General features: G+C 36.8%; 1 protein-coding gene and 1 long non-coding RNA gene across 3 annotated transcripts in view; one reads left to right on the top strand and one right to left on the bottom strand.

Annotated features, from left to right (window-relative positions):
• Window positions 1-812: 812 nt before the first annotated feature.
• LOC149795046 (uncharacterized) overlaps window positions 813-23955 on the top strand; it is an 81060-nt gene continuing 57917 nt past the window's right edge. The window contains exon 1 of one of the 2 annotated variants that reach the window (XM_089964726.1): window positions 813-2110. In XM_089964726.1, coding sequence (XP_089820852.1) covers window positions 2073-2110 — 38 coding nt within the window. In that variant the 5' untranslated portion in view covers window positions 813-2072. Of the gene's footprint in view, window positions 2111-8524; window positions 8627-23955 lie in introns of those variants that run through there. The other variant, XM_089964727.1, reaches the window with a different exon arrangement.
• Window positions 13862-23044, bottom strand: LOC149795047 (uncharacterized). The gene is made up of 3 exons (XR_016422235.1): window positions 21261-23044; window positions 14718-14876; window positions 13862-14048 (listed from the first exon to the last, which is right to left on the bottom strand). It is a non-coding gene; the product is annotated as an uncharacterized LOC149795047 (long non-coding RNA).

Below are 23955 nucleotides of genomic sequence, written 5' to 3' on the forward strand. Positions count from 1 at the left end.
GCTCAAGGAAAGAAATAAATTATTATATCTTCCTTAAAGGTTTTCATTTAAACAAGAGAGGACATCAAAGTTATGAATTTTTACTTCTTGTTTTATTCACTGGCTTCAACTGCTTCACACACACACACACACACACACACACACACACAGAGGCCTATATCTGAAAATGGTATAAAACATGTTAATATTAAAAAAAGACGGAAACTTTACTTGAGAGAAAATATCTAACTTTTATTTTATTTCAAAGTAAAACTGATCCATTGGCTTTTCTGGTCGTCTTCTTGTACACTGTCTTAAGTAATTTTGGATAGGGCTTTTGTAAAATAGAATTTAACATAACAAATCCACGTTAGATCAATATCACGCGAATATTTCTTGTCTTTAATGAACCTATACCTGTTGCGCGACACATTTTAAAACATGTATAGGACGCGTGAAGTATAAAATATACAAACTGTGTAGATTTTAATCTCGATGCACCTTAAATGGACACATCCATAAACTAATTCATTGAACATCCTGCCGTAAAAGTCATTTTTGTATACAGATAGAAGTTTATGTCATTGTAGGCGTCGAGCGCAACGATAGCATCGAAGTGATTTTAGATAGGACAGGGCCCCATGTAATCGTGAGCCAGATCTTAGACGCTATCAGTGATCCGGGATCTTGGCTTGCCTGTTGCATTCTACTGTGATAGCATGGCCGTACGCCGTGTATAGGTGTATTCGAGACCATTGTCTAGCGCGCGACCAATCAGGGCGCTCTATTCATAGGGGGGCAGGTTTTCGAGGTGTAACTGACTGGGGCCAAATAGATCTAACTATAAGCCTGTGACGGTGACCGTAGTGTTGAATAACTACACACATTTCTCAAGCGATATTGCACTTCCTCGCTCCACACTCAGCCAATATTCACGATTAATGAGGGATTTTGCAACATGAAATATTTTTTCGTCGATTGGAACAGTCACAAAAGAGGTGCTAGTGTTCATATTTTGACTGCGTCAAAATAATTTTACAAGGAAAGGACTGAGTAAAATGAGATCTGCAGTTGCATTGAACGAGCCTACTTCTACGTGGATATATCAGCGATTTTAAGAAATTTAGATGCAGGTTGTACTTTTCGTATTCAATAATTGAAGTGCTTCTTCAGGACAGGTAGATGAACAGAGAAGTACAACATGAATCGATAAAACCCTCTGCTCGTGATGAATGAAGCCAAAATATTTTGGACGTGCATCTCGCAGGCCAAATTCTGAAATTTCATAGTAGACAAAGAATTAAAATATGATCTTTATATGTGAATATGGGTAGTTTTACTTCGATAAAATTTCTTATCACCATTTAAACAAAGACGGTACAGGATGTGACATCGACTTGAAACGCGGTTTTCATGGCGCGATGGATTTTTCCGGTTTCATATTAAATTTTGGTGATCGATGTTTATTAGTTACTTTATAGTATTGAAACTGCGGATAGAGAGTTGTGTTCAATGTGGAATACAAAGTTGTGATAAAAACGGACAGAAAGCACTTTCGGTACGTCTGTATCTATTGTGACTGACCTATTTTCTGCCTATCTATACTATACCTGGTAACATATACGTATCTAGAAAAGGCCAGTGTGAGGTAAATTTCACGATATTCCTGTTTGTCGAAATAATTCGAGGACTTCTACATTTCATAGGATCATATATTATTGTTAATTGTAGAAATTACCATTAATTAATTTTGGCCTCATGAAAGAGAAATGAAAGAGTGGTTAAAAAGTTTTCGACAAAGAATTTGAAAATATTTTATATGTGCGTGAATTTCAAAGTTCACATGTGTACAACTAGAATCAAATACCGGCTGTGCTTGCCTATCAATTCCATTTTTACCGTTGAAAGGAGGATGAAAAAAATATTGTTCTACCAGGAATTTAAATATGTTGTGAATATAATATTCCGACTTAATTTCCGAGTTGGAATTTACCCAGGGTATTAATTATTGTGTGCGGCCAGAGAAGTGTGCTTTCAATTGGACATTTTATGATGGCCAATTGCACACAAACACATGGTCATCTTCACACAGTATGACGCATACTGACCAACGAAAGGAATCCAAATGCAGGTAGGTGTCTGAGAGAGAGAGAGAGAGAGAGAGAGAGAGAGAGAGAGAGAGACGGAGGGGGAGATATGCATGGATAAATTAAGGGGGATATATGAATGGATAAACTAAACGACAGAGACAAACGAACAGAAGGATAGGCCATTCATATATATAGGGAAACGAGAGAAGGCGAATTACACAGAAAAAGACGCATGTGCCTGAGAGAGAGAGAGAGAGAGAGAGAGAGAACAACAGACATACGGATGGAATGATAGTTCAAAATGAGATAGATGGAAAAGAGATAGGTGCAAATTACACACAAATACACACTGTGTATGTAAATAAATTGTAATTATATGTGATAAAGTTAAACCTCGCTACGAAAGAGACTTCCAGTGTCTTTCTTCAATTATGTTTTGATTGACTAATATTGATAAACACAGACCCAGTATGAAGTTTGGAAATCTTCCTTTTCTTGTTTTCAGGCTAACAATGTAACATTCGGATAATCAAAAATTATTGTATATGCAAGATCTATATTTTTAACATTGTCAATAACTGGCAATTTTAGCCACCTCACGTAGAGGCCTGTTCGATCCACACATTGTGCTTATCAATTACAGTAAGTACACCAATTTTTTGTCATGTGCGTTTTCTGCAAGAATCATATAATATCACTTTCGTGAGTACAGTTATGTATCGTAACTTTTTAACATCACTGGAACTCGTCGAATCTTTTGCAGCTAGCAGCTTATTTTGTATCTTAAGGTTGGCAGTTGTGTTCTTCCATTTTATCAAGATGTTTTAACAAAACGAAAATGCCAGGTGTTTTGACAAACCTAGAACGTCAGGTGTTTTGAATATTATCTAATTCAATAAACTATACTAGTTCTGAACATAAATTTCTCGATGTCATTCACTTTTGATAAACACATAAACCTCGGAAGTATTTGCTTAAGTCTTTTATGATGCCTCCAATATAATAATCAATCATAATTGGATGATATAATAAAATACGGCATATCAAAGGCAAAAACCATTTCCAAGGAGAAATCTATTGCCAGTTCTCATACGTATGAATTAGCCGGAGATAAAGGACACTGAAATGTGCGCCAACGTGCCACGAATGAAGAAACAGACAAAAGAAAGGAATGGTGTACTTTGGAGAAAAACATTATCATAACTGTGGATCAAAATGAAGTTTTAAAACAATCAGAAGAAGGAAACGCGAAGCTAATATTTGAAAATTGATGTGAAACTGTAACGAAATGAACTGGCAAATCTTGAGGCTGTATTATTTTTTTATCCAGCATCTTCATTCCCATTTGCGATAGAGTGCGAACAAAGTGGAAATTCATGAAAACCGTTATTTCAAACTGTATCACTGCTGAGTAAAAAACCTCAGCAAATAATATGTAGAGAATCTTTGCCCTTCTCTATTCACGGAATGCTTAAAGTACACGAATGCCGTTCAAACTCGACATTAAATTCACGAAACATTTTAGCGTATTCAGTGTATTAGACCTCAACATTCATACGGTGTAATGGTTTAGGGCACCGACCTCACAAATCTTTCGAAAGAGTTGGAACTTTCAATATGTTTCACACGAAATGATGGGACTATTTTATTAATATCATTTTGAATCGCATTCAGTAATGAGAAGCGTGGATAATAAACACGGTTTATTGTTTGTCAAGAAGTGGCGTAACCAGGTGCTCTTGTGAAGTACTTGGTCTAAACAGCGGAGTGCACACACCTGTTTTTTAAAACCACATTTTATGACATGCTTCTCAAATCTGCCTAATCAGAATGGAGTGTGCGCATGTGCTGCCGTCTGTAATATTGTTTCTATTGTCCGAAAGCATGTGTATGATCAAGATCTAATATCGGAAACGTCTGCATTATATCGCATTATTTGTATCATATGCTTTGGTTTGAAACCTTGGTGTATATGACATGTGTCATTTTACTGCCTGTTTAACAGCGATGTGACTGTCATACAACTGTCAAAATATTTGCAAAATTTACCATCCACAACAAGCTTGTTTATTCGTGCTTAAATATCACAAAACCTAGGTATTTCGTTTGAAACTGGAAACCATAGCCAAAGTAATGGGTTATATAAGGGCGGTTAGTTGGCCTATTTCATGTTAATTGTCATGTTTGTCCTCATTTCATTAATGCACTGATATTTATACGAAAATTTAACCATACATTAGTGAGCAACTCTGAATAACATGCGGCGTTTGAATATAATGTCATTCATACTTACTCTCGCCCTGGAATGGACTCTTCCTGCATACAAATTAGAAAGCGAAATGTTGAGTTGACTGCAGGTATGCAGTTGTCTAAATCTATCTCCACTGCAGGGGGCTGATATTGTCGTGTCTTAAACCGATTAGTGTGATAAACTATTCCAAATCAAGATCATCTTTTGATAAATTATAAAATTACCCAGTTTTATTGCAGTAAAATAATCGGATAGCGAAAAAGGTCCCAGGCTTTAAGTGCTATATCTAGTAAGCAGTTGACGTTAAAGGTATTTTTCTTTTCTTAGTGACACGTTACTTGATCGTCAGTCGCTGTAAAACTGTATTGAGATGGTAATCACTTTATTTTGATATCGAACCCGCGCTAATTTCTATGCTTCTCGGAGAAACTTTTCTTCTATAGCAGTATTCAACATTCCAGCAGATTATGTTCTAAATCTATGTTCTGTTGAAATGCCACCATCGCATCATAACAACAATTAGTTCCTTTGCCTTGTAGATTCCTGAGAACAGATAAATGCCGATAAAGTTTATTTGAAAAGGAATCATTACGGAACGGCTTGTGGAGGGGGTAACGAATAATAAAGACACACTATAAGGCGGATGTCTCCGTTAATCTATTGGACAGAATATAATTCTTCCTAACTCGCGACGTCGACCTCTGTGTCGTTTTATCCTTTGGTTTACCGGTGTCTGAATGTCCTATGCATTTGAAGAAAGCTCTTGCCTACCCTATATCGTTATCCAAGTCTAATGAATCGCCCGTTAAAGGGATAGACTGCCTATGAGAGAGAGAGAGAGAGAGAGAGAGAGAGAGAGAGAGAGAGAGAGAGAGATGATGCAATTAATGGTCAACAAATATAATTGTAAATACTACCATGTAGTGATCGATTCTTCCACTTGATCCTCTGTCCAAAAGCCTTTGAGTATGCCGTTACACGAGCCCACCATTTCATCTCAAGTTTATGCATTCTCAAATTATGAACAAAATATTGCACCTGTCTCCTTCACGGCTTCTACATCAACTACGGTTGCTATTGTTGTTCTTTTTCGATGATGTTGGTATTGTTATTATTATTATTATTATTATTACAGTATTTGGCTGGATCATCAATAAATCTCACAGAGTTCATATATGGGCCATTAGTCAAAATGACATATCGTCTATGATAAACCCTAGGTCAGCGAAATTTGGAAAGGATCAATAAATTCTACCTATTATTTACATGGGAAAACTCTTCAAAACAGGTGTGCCACTTTTTCTAATATCTGGTAGTGCAAGGTAGTTTAGAAGGAATCCATTCTTAAATTATGAAACATGTGCGTTTTGCTTGGCTTGAGTTTGGGAAGTCCAAAACTCACGCACGGAAAAGTTCCATTAGTACAATGTGTAAATCCTGCTTAGACGACTTACACTCGTACGTATTTTGTATAAGCATATGCTAACTATAGATGTACTGCTTAAATTACTACTACTACTACTACTACTACTACTAATTTTACTACTGATTCTTCATGTTATACCTCCTTTTCGTTTTTGACCCCTCTTTTATCACCTTGGTCTCACAGATTGCAATAGTTAAAAAAATTATTTATCAGAAATGAAAACATTCCACTTTTTTAAAGATGATTTTAGTTCAAAATTACTGGAATTTTGCCTGAAATTCAATATATTAAATGAGCAAGCAAGCGGGCATTTCTCATACTAGTATTATGCTGTCCTTAGCACAATATAACCTGCAAAGTGTTGCTATGCCGAAGAAACACCAAAAACAAATGTGCTCATAAGCCTGGGTATTCATTACAAATTTAAATATAAAACTAATAAAAGAATGAAAAAAAAACTGCAACACGCAAAACAGTTAATTAGATGGATTGCTATATAATATATTAATGAAAAAGACGCTAGGGGCTCAGCGTTGAGAGGTTAGTATTAGGATTGGTGGACCTGGTGTCAGGATAATGGGACTGGGTGGGATATGATGCGTTGTCTGCGGTAGGATGCCCCAGTGTTAAATACTACAGACATCGTAGCAATATGACTGAATTTTTTTAGAGCTTCGTTAAAATTCAAATATCACACACACACACACATGATACTCACGAACGCACGCATGCACACTCTTGGCTGAGACCTTGTATCCTTGCCATACTATAAAGGGGGAGAGGGTAAACAGATTCGTACAAAGCCACACACCATTATAATCCAAACGTCATTCATTGTTTATTGTAATAAATGGCTGAAGAGCCGTACACGACGTTAATACAAAGTCAGTCTAAATTTAGCTTTCGTCTAGAAAATGTTTTCCTTTCCGCAATTTGCTTCGCTGTGAGACATGGGAAGCTGCCTGACACGGTGATTGACAGGTTTAGTTTAACATACAAATAGGTCCTTGTCATTGTCTATAGCTGGGGTGCACAACCTTCTTCAGCCAAGGGCCTGGTTGCATTTTATATGACCACTCAAGGGCCGCAAACACTAATTTCTTTAGTATAAATTACTGTTCACTGGCCAGATTGCTGGATTGTTTTAATTTGCCCTGAGGGCCGGACAGAACAGATTCGCGGGCCGGGGCTTGTGCACCCCTGGTCCATAGGCTACAGAGAGCGTCATATCAGCCCTATGCAGTCAGTGCACCTCGAAAGTCATCAATAGAAGTTTTGTTCTTGCTTGCTTAGATCAGCTAACTAAGTTCCACCGACTTGGACCAACCGTTGTTCACACCGATTCCATTCCAGCAACCGGCGGTTTCAGAATCTCGACATCTAAAATCCCAAGTTAGTATGAGAATCGCCTTGAAACCGAAATGTATGTATAATGTGTTGTTTGCTAATAACGTTGGACAATGTGAAATCTAACAAATACCAAAGTGACTATATTGACAAATTGGACAAATCGTAAAATAAATCCTCATGCTCAACAAACCTTGGACAATGCTCTATTATCTTGGTTCAAGGCTTGGAAGGTGGACTATAAAATCGTGTCTAATTTAGAGGTTAGATTACCTGCAAACATGGTATCAAATTATTCGCCTCATCAATTTTGCTGACCCAAATTATCGCATATACGATAAACTCGCGTAGAATTGCTTCTCTTAAAGCTATCCAGATGCTAAAACCTTCCAGAATATTTTTTGAAAATCTTTTGTTTGAGGATGGCGATGGTTACTTAACATATAATATGGACACTTGATCAGTCTTTAAGAGAGAATTTTAGAATACCTTGCTGATGTTTGGCGTTTCGTGTGCACATATAGATGTCTTTCTATTTTATGATTGTTTCGCGCGCGTGTGTGTGTGTGTGTGTGTGTGCGTGGAGAGAGAGAGACAGACAGACAGACAGTCAGACAGACAGAGAGACAGATAGAGAGCGCAATAAGCGATCTTTCGAATAAAGCAATACTTCTGAAGCATTTTAATTATGTTGACTGTCAATACTAATATAGCGATTTGTTTGTAGGAATAATATAAGTGACTGACAATAATATTCTTGAGTTGAAATTATTTTTTATATAGCATGCATTTAACAAGATTTCATTGCTTTAATTCTTTGATTCAAAGTTGAAAGCCTTTTTATAGTATAGTGCAACAGTACAGATATTGTCTTAATCTAATAATGCAAGAAATAATATAAGTACAATAATGTTAAGTTAACGCTACGTATAATAAGCACATTCTATTTCCGAGCTAGAAGCTAAACCACTACTGAAATTCATCATTTATTGTACAAACGCTACCGAACATCGTTCCAATCTGTTTGTTAAATACGTAACGAAATGCTCGACGGGATCGGTAATGAAAACCTTTCCATATTTTATAAGCGTATGAAATACAGTGAATACATTTTGGCATATACACATCAACTAATAAGTGCATCAAAGTGCAACCTGTTGTGGAACGAGGTGATGCAGAATAGTGATTAATTAGTTTCGTTCCTTTTATTGGGAAGACTTTGGAGCAGGGCCAAAATTAGATCTTTTTGATGCTTTGCAGTTGAATGTAAACGAAATAGTGAACGTAGCAACTGTTCCAACTGGCTCTCATGGTATGTTAAGATGAGTAACTATCCTCTGACTCAAAAAGGGGAAGGGAGTTGGACAGTTGGTATATCAAACCCAGGGTGGGTGTTTGGGCTAGCATATATAATATTGGTTTACTTAATGTCTATAGAACATTTAACGCAATATCAAGCAAGATCAGGAATCAACCAGAGTTCTGAGAGTTGGGCATGTGGTCTCAATGGCGAACTCATCCACCTTCGTTTAGGTGAGAAACTTTTTAGCTCAAAATATCATATTTCAAATTTCAGTTTTGCATTACGTAGTTAATGGAAATATTTATCTGAGGCAAGCTTATATGTTTGAATTTGTAGCTGATGTTTTTCATACCGGACTTTTAACATATTAATTAATTACTATAGTGTTGTAAATTGCCGTCAAATCTTATTATTTAGCCGAGTATTTTTCAGCAAGTGATACTTTCCAGATGATTATCTGAAATAAATAATAGTATCGACACGAGTTAAAAACGTTTTCATGTAGGTTAGAGAATTTTAATTCTTATTTTACGGAGATTCGAACTCGGGTCCATTTCCTTGCCTGTAAGCACTAACCCCTATAACATCTCAACCATGCACACACACATCACCCAAACATTATGCCACGGAGTCAGTGGCATAGTCATCAGTGAGCAGACACACCCGCATGTGGACCTAGTAATTTATTCTCATCGAAATACACGGACATTTCTAACACTATCAATTTTACACAAAGAAACGCGAGGCCTAATGAAGCAGTTTTTGGCGGAATTTGCGTTCGCTTCATTCGATCATTTTTTTTTATGCACACGTTATCACACATTCCTTATGATAATTAAACAACGTGTAAAATACCATGTATTCTAAGAGGGCCTAATTAAGAAGCGTGTCTTTCCTTTAGGCCGAACATTAGAAGGTAGCGGTTGTCTTGTGGTAAAACTTTTATGACATTATAATTAAATAATCAGTTTCGGAATCCACATGCATAGGGCACTGAGTATAATTGTATATGCACAGGGCAATGAGTATATATTTTATATGCATAAAGCAGTGAGTATATTTTTATATGCAAAAGGCAATGAGTATCTTTTACATGCACAGGGCAATGAGTATACCTGTATATGCGTAAGGCTATGAGTATATTTTATATGCATAATGCATTGAGTATATTTTTGTATGCATCAGTCATTGAGTATATTTTTATATGCATAAGACACTGAGTATATTTTTGTATGCATCATTCACTGAGTATATTTTTATATGCATAAGGCATTGAGTATATTTTTGTATGCATCAGTCATTGAGTATATTTTTATATGCATAAGACACTGAGTATATTTTTAATGCATCATTCATTGAGTATATTTTTATATGCATAAGGCAATCAGTATATTTTTATATGCTTAAGGCACTGAGTATATTTTTATGTGCATAAGACACTGAGTATATTTTTATCTGCATAGAAAAATTAATATATTTTTATATGCATTGGGCGATGAGTATAGTTTTATACCTAATGGGAATTGTATTGACTGTAATCATCGTCTTTATTCATTTACATATTTTAGTGGTAAACCAAGCAAGTAGCTAATTATTTACCTTTACCATGCTGTTTGGATGATCATGGTCTGTTCCCTCCTTTTCTATTGGTTTGACTAATTATTATTTCACCCACGCGTGTTAGTCATCCAAAGAACAATTGATCCAAATGCAGTCAATATTCCGTCTTTAGGACTAAATTTCAAATGACCGCTTTAAAGCTCGGTTCTAGTTTGCTTTCCTTTAAATACGTATGTCTTAACGTGAAGATGTCCGTTATTTGTTTTACTTTGTGTAATCTGCCAAGTATCTTATGTTCTGTACGTAATGTTATTTACTTTTACAGTTTTTTCTTTCTTTCTTATCCCCCCCTCCACCTTGGAACTTTTTACATTTCATGTTATATTGGCTATACTGGAATGTCCACTGGCTGTACAATTACAATTTCTGCTTCCACGCTGAACGATTCATAACTCACAAATCCCGTCTTGGTAAATGTCAAATTATATTTTCGTCTCCTTCTTTGTTGAATTTCGAGTTTATCTGTCTTGCATATGCATTCCAATTCACTGTGTCTGAATCTTATATCTCCAAACAACGTCCACTGATCAGGAACGAACCGAATCCATACTCAGCCATACTCAGCAACCCCATCCCCGATTTTTGCACATGCGAGCGCATAAATGCGGAAACATTCGAATACCCGATATCTCACATATCTGAACTAGAAGTGGGGTTTTCACAGTCAGTCCAGATAAACAGATTTACCAAAGCTCTTGGTCGATATGCAAGGGCAGGTTGCATATGTTGTTCATGGAGTTTAATATATGTCGCGTGGAAACATTCAGTCCAATCGTATCTTTGAAAGTAAATATTAAAGCACCTGTTGGTCAATCACGAGGTAGAGTAGTAGATTGTGGGCCAACTGGCCTCCTCTACAGTCACTTAACAGTGACATGTGATGTATCAGGTGGTATACTTCACCAGACAATCACTATGTCGGGTAGTTTCCATGCACAACGACAAATCAGATATAATTTAGACGCATCTTTCCTTTACATTATCTAATGTAAGACTGAAGAAATGGGGCAACTTATTCTCTTTGATAGTGGGTCGTGGCCTTTTACTTAGTGTGCTTGTTTTTCCTATCCGAATTGATTTCTTTGGTGACTTTTGAATCATAGATTTGAGTGTAAAGCTGTCGTGGAGGGTTGGTGTGGGGGTGGGGTGGAAAAGGGTCAACAGGACTACCCTGATACATAATTCTAACGGGAATTATCTCCCCTTGCATTTGCACTTCACTGTTACAATTCATTTATTCGCTAGTAGTACACAACAGTGTTCTTTACCTTGGCCCCATCATGGAAGTGATCATTCTTTGAGTATTTACGGTATAAATTAATTTCTCTGTCTTAGTCGAATGCTTGCCTCTTCTTTCTTACTAATATTATGAATATTCATAAATCCATCAACCGTGGTACGCAATGTTGAAAACTACCACCTGTGATGCTTACATAGTGCTTTAATTAATGATGTCAAATTTGTATACTTGTGTGCCCACTGATATATTCTCAAGATGAATTGTAACTTGTGCCCGTGTGTTCCCTATAAAGGATTTGGGTTTTATTTCCACAATCGGATTAGCTTGTTATAGTAGGGACGACACTTAAGTCTACTTGCATTCTCTCGCTATATATCAAAGTGGATCGGACCTGTACCAAACCAAGCCAAAACTAACCATTTAAGGAACAAATACTCGTACCAAAACTAAGCTATTAAGGAACAAAAACTCAAACCCAAACTAAACAATTAAGGAACAAAAACTCGTGACCGCTCCAGTGGCCTAGTAGTTAGAGCGTCCGCCACGGATGCGACAGGTCGTGGGTTCGAACCCCGGCCGAAATGGTACTAGTAGCTGCCTCGCTTGGCGCTCAGCATTAAGAGGTTAGTGTTAGGACTGGTCGGCCTGGTGTCAGGATAATGTGACTGGGTGGAACATTATGCTACATGTCTGCGAGATGATGCCCCAGTGCTAGACATCACTATAAACTGCCACACGCAGACATCGTAGCGATATGACTGGAAAATTGTTAAAGCTACGTTAAAAATCTAAATCACACACACACACACACACACACACACACACAAAACTCGTACCAAAACTAACCAATTAAGGAACAAAAACTCGTAGTGCTTGATCAGAGCTTAGGATGAAGCTTTCTTTTTTTCTGTTAATGTTCTTAAGTATATGTGCGGTCAACGTGTAAGTATCTGTTTAAAGCTTCATGAAAACTGCAAAGAATCTGCCTTTCTTTTGTAAGAAGGACTCCATATATTTAACATTGACTGTTCCTCGTCCTTCTTTTTTCATACAGTAATTTTAATTGTCTTTTTTGACTCATATGGAGACAGATACACAAAGAGAGAGAGAGAGAGAGAGAGAGAGAGAGAGAGAGAGAGAGAGAACCAAGGGGTTCGAGTAATTTGAAATCTACATGGTTATATTTCATATGAATTTATAATGGCATAATTGGCGTGATTTGTGTAAATGCATTCTTTTTAGACGTTCAAAGTGAACTTAAAGTAATTAGAAATTAAATTCCAGTTTTTAGTAATTAGTAGTAGTAACGAACAATACTGCTTGATCGAATGATTTGATGCAGCAGTGAGCTTCAGAATGTTTACTTTTAGCACTTTGCTGTTATTACTTATACCTTTTCAATCAATAGGTTTTTTTCAGAAAAGTGCAAATAAATTTTACCTTTTACTAATTTGCTTGACATCCTTTTACCGTGACTTCATGGTTAGATTTGTTTGAAGGAAAATCGTGGTTATTTGGCGGCATTTTGTTCATTTGCAGCCCCTACATTCAAGCTCATTTTGAGATATTGGATTTTAAACAGTAAAAATGTCATCATGCGATCTCTGCAGATGGACGGTTTAGTTTTTAGGTCGGCGCAGGATATTTTACTTAATTTAAAATCACGACCTGAAGTCAATATTTTCATTGCACTCCCAGCATTGGTTTAAGATAGCACAATGCCTCATAACGTTAATACAGATCGCAAGGGGTCGGAATTCCATTGCGCCTCAAGCGTCTTCCTTGAGAATTTCCCATCGTGTGAAGGTGACCCAGCACTGTTTTCAAAGCGTATATCTTCCAGCGAGACATAAATTGTGATGTTAACAGATGTCTCACGTATCTTGCACCATGTTACATTGACAGTTTGACATACAGGTACAAAAAGCGCCATCATGTACTGAACATGTTACCCATCTCCTCACTGCTTCCCTCGGTTGCATAATTATGTTCCAGTGATGCAAATTTCTTTGAATTTAAATAAATCATTAATTACATTTAAATCAATTTGAAGTCTCCCTTGTTTCTTTGTTGACTGGAGGATAGATTATTCCAGTTGTTGACTGGTTAATAGTTATTGTTCAGTTATGATCTATCTGAAACATTGATGTTTCATTTTAATAGACTGAATATCCATGTGAGGACACACACACACACACCCACCCACCCACCCACCCACACACATACATACATATATATATATATATATATATATATATATATATATATATATATATATATATATATATATATATATATATATATATGCAAAGGCGCTTTTAGACGTTTGTTCAAAGATTTTGGTTGTGTATGGAAGAAGAACCCCTGGAGGAACCCCCCTCCCACATACCCATGTTGGAAGAGCTGAGACTCAAATCCACGCGGACACAGGTGAAATGTCAGTGATCTGTAAGGCAATCGCCTTAGATCACAAGACCACCTCGAGGCCCCCCATAGACATAGAAAAAAGAGATGAAGAGAAACCAAAATACAGAAGGGTATAGTATTTGTTTACTGTAATGTTGTACATATTTTAAATTCGGATATATAAAGAACATAAAACCTATATCTTATCAACCTGTGTTTATTATTCCTGTTAGAATCTCGTAAACCAATTTCAGTACATTTTTGAAAGAGGTAAATAAAAGCTAAGTGGCGCGTCTTTCCTCGATGTGTTAAAATTGCACATAGCTTAGGGCGGTGTCACTTTCTCTGGTTGATAGTTAAAAAGGACTCATTTGTCGTACAGGTTGCTGTAAAGAAAATATTTATCAGCTTGTATTACCGGGAACAATTTACTTATCTAACTTTACAATTTTGCCACCCTACGGGCAGGGAGACAAAATTGTTTCATTTCTCTCTAAAAGATCAATGTGTCTTAAGATACGTGAAGTCATTGCGGTGACACAAAAGATAATTGTGTCGGTGTAGGCGACTTGCCATCCATTATAATTAGGCACGCTAAAATATGACGAAAGTGCACATTTTGGATTGAGTTAATATCGTGCTTATTTATTTAGAGAGGATGTGTTTGAAACACTTGTGCACACACACGACCTTCCGGCTATTTGCATATGTATATGCGATTCATCTACTAAAAAATATAAGCATTGATGTACGCATGTGTAGAAATATGTTTTCTAGTCTCTACGGCCGGAAGAAGGGTTGCACATTGTGTATGCATACTTAGCTATTGCACCTCACGAGAATCCGAGGAGACTACAAATTGTTTCCACACTCTAATAAATTTGTGAGAGTGTGGTGTAAAATAAATTAAGTCCAAAGAAGGGCGCATGTATTTGTGTATGCATATTTCAGCTATCTTATCTGATTGTTCATTCATTAAGATGCAGTGACCAAATTACTGTACTTGCAGTAAGTTTGAAAGAGTCAACAAATTTTAGCTTATGTACCATACATACTCGCTTATAAGTTGAATCCAACTGTAAGCTGTACAGACTCGGGTCATTCGTCGCATAATGCGTCGGCAGATCTGGATCTCTGCAGTTAGGAAAAATCAGTAGAACAAACATCATTGACCCTGATCTGTATTCACATTATGCCACAACAGATCAGGATACCTGTCAGCGAAAATGTTAAAAGAATAGATATTTAATGACGGGTTGACTGATTATTCATATCTTCATTTCTTTTAAATAATCGGATGATATATAGATACACACACACACACACACACACACACACACATATATATATATATATATATATATATATATATATATATATATATATATATATATATATATATATATATATATATATATATATTGCAAAGGAAATATTTTTAGGCTCATAATAATAAATTCATATATAAATAAATTAGTCTATAAATTAATATTTATATTATGATCTCAACACGTTTATGCCACGTTTTGCGGAGAAGATATGGGTGGGTGAGTTGAGGTTATAAGGGACTTGTAGCTAATCCATTTAGTATTAATTATGTTTTTTTTTTTAAATGTTGTAATGGAATTTTTTAAATCCTACCCATCCAATCTAATTTCTACCCCGTAAGAGCACGACACGGACCCTCCTTTTCTCCGTTTGTATTTTTGTTTTGACTATATTCATTGTTGTACTCTCTGTATCTCTCTCTCTCTCTCTCTCTCTCTCTCTATCTCTCTCTCTCTCTCTATGTCTCTCTCTCTCTCTCTCTCTCTCTCTCTCTCTCTACAGTGTAGCTCATTTGTAAGGTAATGTAAAGGCTCTTGAATCATTCACTGATTCACCTACAAGTAATTATCTATGTACACAAAGGTTTCGAGATACATTGTGTTTCTAAATCAGATTAATGTACCTGGATTTCCAGTCACCTTGCAAGATAGTTTGTCTCAGTCGGTTCAGACCTCTGTCAAATCTGTGACAGATAGGGATAATTTTCTTTAATTATTGCAAGCCTCAGACTTAACAATCACGCCGAATGCTAATTGTAGTTCATGTAATTGTAGCCTTTACCCCATATAGTTAAGACTTCATGCTTTTAAAAGTTTCGTGACAGTTAACTTATATTCTAGGACCGCCTGGTTGTGGGGTCGACCCCGTAATAATTTCTTGTCTGCTTGATTTATCAATCAAACACGACAACCTACATATTTGAAAAAGTCCAGTGGCTTTGTACGGTTCGACGTTGCTTGATTCAATTTTAAAAAGAACTCATTCTTTGTCTGCCCGCAGTTTTGCACCAAAAAGTGTACCTGGTTTAATTTGGATAAGTGCATTTCGAACCACCTTTTTTATAACCTGTGACAAGTAGGTTCCTATAATAGACAGAAGGTAAGCGATAGCAGATCAAAAGGAACCTGCCACCATCTCAATTTTTCAACCCAAAAGGTGTTCAACAGGCATACTGGAAAGCACAACATCGGCTTTCGGGTCTCTTTCAACATTCGTAATTTAAACCTTTGTTGTATTTCAACCGTGATCATTTACTCTTTTCTGAATATTTGCGACGATCTAGTGGACTTTAAGACGGAGACTGTGGAATACTGAGGAGGGAAAACCAACACAGAATATTGATTACACGTTTACTAACAAATGACCACAACATTACTATTCATTCATAATAGAAGACTAGTCCACCAGAATGCAACATAAATCAGTAATTGCTTTTGAAAGAAGAGAGGTACATATAGAACCCAAGAGAAAGTGGTGACACTAGACACACAACTTCTAAAATAACCTAAATCTAGCCACATGAATGGATATATGGTCGTGTATGATATTAAAACTACCGTCATAGAAATACAGATGGAGGATCAAACTATGGAAACAGTAAAACGTACAGACAGACGACCAAAGTTGTTGTTAAGAACCAAGAGAAGATGTCTGTCCCAGACGTTTAGCATTAACCATGGTAAAAATTGTCCGACACGTCGGCATTAGTTACCACAATAATCAAAGTATTGTTCTATCCCTTTTTGAAGTTCACTTCTTTATGATAAACGAGTAGCTGTTTCCTTATTATGTTAATCACAACTGTGGAAAGGGTGACATACAGACAGACATAAAGAGATTATGCATTGGTATGCACCAATACGTAAACAACATATGTGACTGTAATATACTCTCTTGTAATATAATCCATTAACAATTGATTACACAGATCAAAATGTAATAATGCATTCTATATCTTTACACTAAGCGAACATTAAATGGTCATGGTGTTTTAAATCAGATATGAAGATGGGATGAGCTTTCTTCTTTGTCCTTTGTGTTCATGAACTGATATCAACTATTTCTTCATATATCATATTCGCATCATAAGCCCCATACAAACATGATCATGTGTGCGCATGCTCGAGGGTATATGTCTAACTTACCCATTTCGTGGCTTTTCCCGAAACTGTGTCAAGTTGACAAAAAATAAATTCCATATAGACACTCGTAGAGGACACGTGTCAGGTGACATGGTGATATCATTTCAATCTCATATCAAAGGACGGTGACAATGTTATGTTTATTTACCAATTGTAATTCATACTCTTGACGCCATGTTTATCTATTGATATACAATGTTTTGTGATAACACAGGTTCATCACAAGTTTTCGTTCTACCATCCCAATAAGGTCTTGACCTCTGTTATGTGGGTCTAGGTTCAGATATGACTACTATTTATCTTCATCTGGTAGAAAGTACGAAATATAAGTTTGTTCTATTATTGTCTTCACTTAGTCTCTATTATTCTGGCCCGTTGCCTATAACTATTAGACCAGATATAGGTGTGATATAAAACAAAAAGGGTGCGGAGGCAGATTAATGGATTGCTTTTACACTGAAGCGTTGGTCCGGGTTTTGGGGTGGATGGGTGGACTTAGTTGAATACAGTGGCAGCTCGAGGGATCGACGTGTTCGGGGCAGTACTCTTTTGTGGAATCACTACTAAGGCGCCCGTGGGAAATATTTTTCTTGTTTGCTGGGGGTGTGTGTGGTTTTTTGTGGCTTTTTAAAATTTATTTTGTGCGCCATACTTTGCTACAGAAAACAGTTTTTATGTTATTTTTCAACCTGTCTCCTCTTCCTCCACCTCAATATAATTTTGCGAAGAATTGCTCCCGTTAGAATCAGGTAAAGGTGAAATAGTATGAACATTTAAGCTGCAAAAAAGTATGTGCCTGAGGGAAATTGCCCTTCCACCCAAACTCCGTCGCACTGCCACTGGTTAAATAAGGCACATACCTAAACTGATCTTCTTTCTAACACGAATAATTCATAAATTCTAATTAGCAGCTAGATATCTATTTTTTTTTAAATGTATGTGCTTATTCTTTATTAGTTAAACTTGTTCACTCGAGCCTCATAAGGCGGTTACTCATGAGCCTTAAACTGTACAAGAATGTATTAGTTATTAAATTTCAAACAATAGTTTCTTGTCTAAAACTTTATTCATGGATCAAACCAAACATGAAACAAGTCTCCTACCTCACCTCCTCATCTAGTTTCATTTTTTTTATAAACAAAACAAATTGTATTGAAAATCAAATACAGACGTATCAGTTCACATGTTTATAAGTACACGTCCAACTGTCGTTGCAAAAGTGATGATAGATGAAAAGTGAAACAAAATATCAGATAAACAAATGTAGGCGGTGGGACATGGCCTGGATGCTCATTGTGTGACAGTTAAATATGGCTTACATTGTGCTCATATGGAAAACGGTTACCGATCATGTATTTGCACCTTATGTCATAAATTTGTTAACAAATATGTTTACGGTCATTCTGACGTTAATAGTTTTCAAATAAGAAATAAGCTGTAAATTATAACAAGGATTGTCGATATGTAACAAGTATTGCAGAAATGTACATTTACAACTCTTTTGTTATTTAACGATCCTGATTGGCTTTATTTCCATAGGGATGTAAACAAGCGGCTACCGTTAGTACTCGCTTATAACACGAGTCATACTTCAATCTGCAAGATCTGCGGTCGCATAATGCGCAGACAGATCTGGTTCTGTGCAGTTTGTTACGAGCAATCAGTAAAACAAACAACATAGACCCTGACCTACAAACGCATTATGCTACGACAGATCAGAATATTTGTTATTTGCAGTTTGACTTGACTTTTAAGCGAGTATAGATAGTACCTACTGGGCTCTATTTAAAGTGACTGGTCCATCACTGATTTATACTAATGGTAGGTTAGATTTCAAACTTTCCGTTGGGATAATCGAATCCGATGCTGCTATTCTTAGTATCGCCAGAGCAAATCGAGACTGGTGAATAATGCTGTCATCTGTCTTGGAAAGAAAATGTCACGAAACCTGTATTTCACTTATCTAATTTAGCAATAATACATTTTTTTTGTTCTAAAGTAGAGGGTTTTGAATTTCAATAACCGGGTGTGCATTATTTAGCAGGTGGGTTGTAACATGTAGCGATAAGAATATTTGGAGGGGAAGTGAGACGCTGCGGATGTCTCCAAATGATCAAGTGTTGGACTTGAATGGTACTCAAGCGATTTCGAAAGTTCTTCAGACCCAGCCATGCAAATATATAGGGTAGTTGTATACATGTATAGAATGTCCTACCCGTATGCGGTAAAAGTCGTACAACAATAGCAGTTCAACGACATCTCTGTTCCTGAAAAGTGCAGGGTAGATTCCAGATCTTAAATAATACTAAATCTTTGTCGATTTTCCTGTCACTGATCGCTCTTTTTTTAAAAAAAAAAAACGTGTTCACACGTTCTAGAAAGCGAAGTTATTGTTAATTTCTTACGCAAATGCCTCTAAATACTGTTATAATAATGCTTTTCTTTGAGCATCCTAAGTGTATCAGCACTTTAGACACCGTTATTATCTCTATTTTTATCAAGTTATTTCCATGCTAAAACACTGTATGAACGCGTAAATTACAAATTAAAAGTTTAACCCAGTTATACTCAGCATGAATACAAAAGATTTTCCTCTCCCCCACCCCCATTTCAAATAAAGAATTACTTCATAAAATGTTTTTCCAAATCACGGCAATCCTTAGCGTGCTTCATTTAGGACCAGCGCGTCATTCACAAGGTAAGGTAGGAACTTAGTAACACAACAGCAACAACGAGCCGCGTCGTATGAAGATTACCCAGAACACGAGTATACGTTGAGCAAAATAAACTTTCCTCACTAGCATTTATTTATGTGGTCTGCATGTCCAACTGAGCCATAAATGTGCATTAAAATCGATGCAGCAAGCAATTCTTAAGTATGTTTGGAGTTAATAGCATTTTCACCTTTACGTTTTTCTAAATATACATGTGGCATATGCAACAATATGATCGTACTATTTAAGCCTCTAAAGAGACATGCCACTAAGTACCTTTCTAGCTGTAATGCTTTTAAAATATTAGTGGCCATATCAAACTCTAGTGTGCTGAGCCATACTAATTGGGTCGCCAAAGAAACTGTGTAGGGAAATCCACTGAGCGGGGAATGAAAGATCAAGAACAAAGAAAGTAAAGATTTTAGTCAAGGAAACTTTAAGAGTAACTATTAGAACAACATAAGGCTATTTTGTGAGTCTGATTCAATCGAGATAGACGACAAAACGAAGTTGAGACGGACACTGATACGAGGCCATGTTTTGTCTCCCTTTTTCAATTCACCATTTAACCGCTCCGGTGGCAGAGTTGTTAGAGCGTCCGCCTCGCATGCGGGAGGTCGCGGGTTCTAACCCCGGCCGAGTCATCCCAAAACGGTATTTACAGCTGCCTCACTATGCGCTCAGCATAAACAGGTTAGTGTTAGGACTGGTCGGCCTGGTGTCAGAAATAATGTGACTGGGTGGGACATGATGCTATTGTGGCATGAAGCCCCAATGGTAGACATCACTATAAACATCGTAGCGGTAAGACTGAAAATGTTTTAAAGCTACCTTAAAAATCTAACACACACACACACACACACACACACACACACACTTAGCGTTTAATGTTTCTAATGAAATGTTATGTGATTAAGCAGCACTGCCACATCTATGAGTTGGAGTCTACTGATGGTCAGAATCAACGCACCTCTGCTTGGGTCAACACGTGTACTGAGCTGAGCTATCGTTTCTGAAAAGCCATGTAACCTCTTGATCCTTCCCACCCAGTGAGACTGAGTTATATACAGCGAGCGTTAGCTTTATAAAAATCTGATTCTTTGTTAGGTTAAGAAAGCCTCGCGATTTAAGTTACTGCCAAAAATTCATCCATGCAGGTCCTGTTTTAATCCCACCAAAAATAATCTTCCACAAGACATTGGATTTATCCTACAACTATTGTATACGCAAAGACTTTACTTTGTTTTAAACCATTATTGCTTATATATATATATATATATATATATATATATATATATATATATATATATATATATATATATATATATATATATATATATATATGTGTGTGTGTGTGTGTGTGTGTGTGTGTGTGTGTGTGTCGTCACGGTGGATGATTAGTTAGTGTACTGACCTGTCACCGAAATCCTACCATCGGACCCACGTGCTCGACTACCATGGTGTGGCGATGGACAAGACACGTGCGTTCAAATTGACTCGGCACTTGATATACTTACTACTCGTGTTGCTGTGCAGTAAAATACCACACCTTGCAAAACAAGAACAAAAGTGCACTTTCTTCGCATGAAAAGGCCAAGCTATTTATGCAGCCATCAATGGCACCCTGTTCTTTCACTGTCTTTATATATGCACTTAATTGGCATTTGCAAGAAAAATAAGTCATCACAGGTGCTTGGGTCTGCCTTTGAACCCTGATGCTACACGCCATTGGGCGAAAATTGGAAATTATTAAAAATTATGATTCACACACTATAACGATATACACACTCTTTGGGGCAAAAAAGGTCAAAGTCAATTATGCAAACCGCATACTCCCCACCACCGAATTTCTCACTACGTCCAGGGGACTGGCACGTGGGCCTTAGAAACGCCCAATACATACATACATGCATGAATACATACATACATGCATACATACATACATACATACATACATACATACATACATACATACATACATACATACATGGGGTCCCGAGTGGCCGAGTGGTCTAAAGCGCTCTTCGTTACGGATCACTGCCATCTCACCTCTGTCTGCGCCGGTTCGAGTCTCGGATGTGGGTATGTGAGAAAGCTTGCCAGTAGCTTCTCGTGGGCCGGTGGTTCTTCCTGGGGTTTTCCCGGGTTCTTCCTCCACCATTAATACTGGCCGCCATGCATAGCCTATCGTGTGCTGAAAAATGGCGTTAAATGCCCACAACAACAACAACATACATACATACATACATACATACATACATACATACATACATACATACATACATTATAAGGGAAATTCACTTGTAGTAACCAGCAGAAAGGCATTAGGCTGTAAGGCCCACACACATCTATCCGCTTAAACTAAACCCAAGTGTCGCAATATTTATTGCAATATAAGAGGAAAAAACGCTGTACCTTGCATGTTATGGAATGGAGTTAAGCTTCGGGCATGCCATCAGATTAAAGGTTCGAGAGTGTTCGGAAATTAAGCTTAGCTAAATATGCCTTTGCCAGTGACTAGTATAAAACTTGTATAGATTCAGTATGAATGGACTAGTATCAGAGTGTGTAAATACCATCAAATCAACAGAAACGTCTCAGTATAGCTCAGACTAATTTTCAAGTGCGTCATTTACAGCTCTAGGTGTCAAATATGCAAATAAAAATATAAGACAACTAAAAAGTTTTATAGCAGAACTTATTTGATTTTATATTGTTTTCATTTAATGTCCGTTATTCTATAAGACAGTCACTTTTACGGCATTCTTACCTGTCCAAACCGCTAGTCTTCAGAACGGATCCCAACCTTACCTGCCCTAAATGTAAGCCTTTAATACGGATCTCAGCTTTACCCGTCCTAAATGGAAGCCTTCAGTAAAGATTCCAGAAAATCATGGCTGTAATAGTTATTGTTGGTTTAAAATTATTAATGAATCAGAAAGAATTCTATCTCCAAGGTGCATCATGTCTCGGCTGCTTTACATCCGCTTATCAAACTGAATAGCTTACACACAGCTTTATACGACATTTACTATTGCCCTGTTCAAGAGCTATAGCATGATGCACATAAATCATGTTCAGACGATAAGAGCAGTTTCAATGAATGGAATAAATGAAAGGTGCAAGGGAATATATGGAGTAATGTGAAAAAGGAGCTTTAAGCTTGTGCCTCTTTTAAATCAGAACACAGTAGTGAAAAGTGCATTTCTTGTAAACCGTACAAGCAAGTTTCTGCTTGAATTTCGAAAAGAAATTATGTCAAATGTATAAAATGAGGCACTTGCGCGGAGAGAGAGAGAGAGAGAGAGAGAGATGGGCAAAGATACATAAATAGAGTTGAGATAGATGGTCATATTAAATGCAGTAAAGCATTCCTCAAGATATGAAGCACGTAGCGAACGTGCAGGATAAGTTATACGACATTATGGAGATACTGACAAACAGACAGGATCATATAGTTCTGTTATTTTCCTGTAATGTATGCATTACGCTATTTGCCTAGGACATCTTGACACCAGCGAGAACATTTGCATAGTACATTTCATCTTGATCCGGTGAGAACATTTGAATATGATTTTTCATCTTGAAATGGTGAGAACATCTGCATAGGACATTTCATCTTAATATAGGTGAGAACATTTGTCACGAAACCTTGAAAGAAAGTGAAGATAGCATACTCAGGTAAATGACTCTTTGCATTCAGTTTGTATTCCTGGCTAAACTGTTTGCTAATATTACTACTGGACTTTTGTATTTATGACTACATTGGTAATATTGCTACTTGAGTTTTGTTTATTTGTGAAAGATTGTTTTACCCATACATCTAAGTAAAAGTGGATCATAGGTACCCAATGATGTTATGTGTAAAACATCTGCAATGTGCAATAGGGATGGCTTGGCGTAACCCAGAGTAAATATTAAGACGGAGAAAACCGTGTAAAATGATAGTGCAAAAATTAAAAAGAAACAAAAACACAGAAGTTACTTTTTGAGAACCAGCAAACTAAAATAAGACTTGCAATAAAACCTATTTCATACAATTACATCACAAAACCGGATAATCCAGATAAGTCCATCAAAGTTATACAATCGCATTTCGATGTAACTTA

The sequence above is a fragment of the Sinohyriopsis cumingii genome, chromosome 7 (assembly GCF_028554795.1).
Source record: "Sinohyriopsis cumingii isolate HCF-2022 chromosome 7, ASM2855479v2, whole genome shotgun sequence".
NCBI lineage: Eukaryota > Metazoa > Mollusca > Bivalvia > Unionida > Unionidae > Sinohyriopsis > Sinohyriopsis cumingii.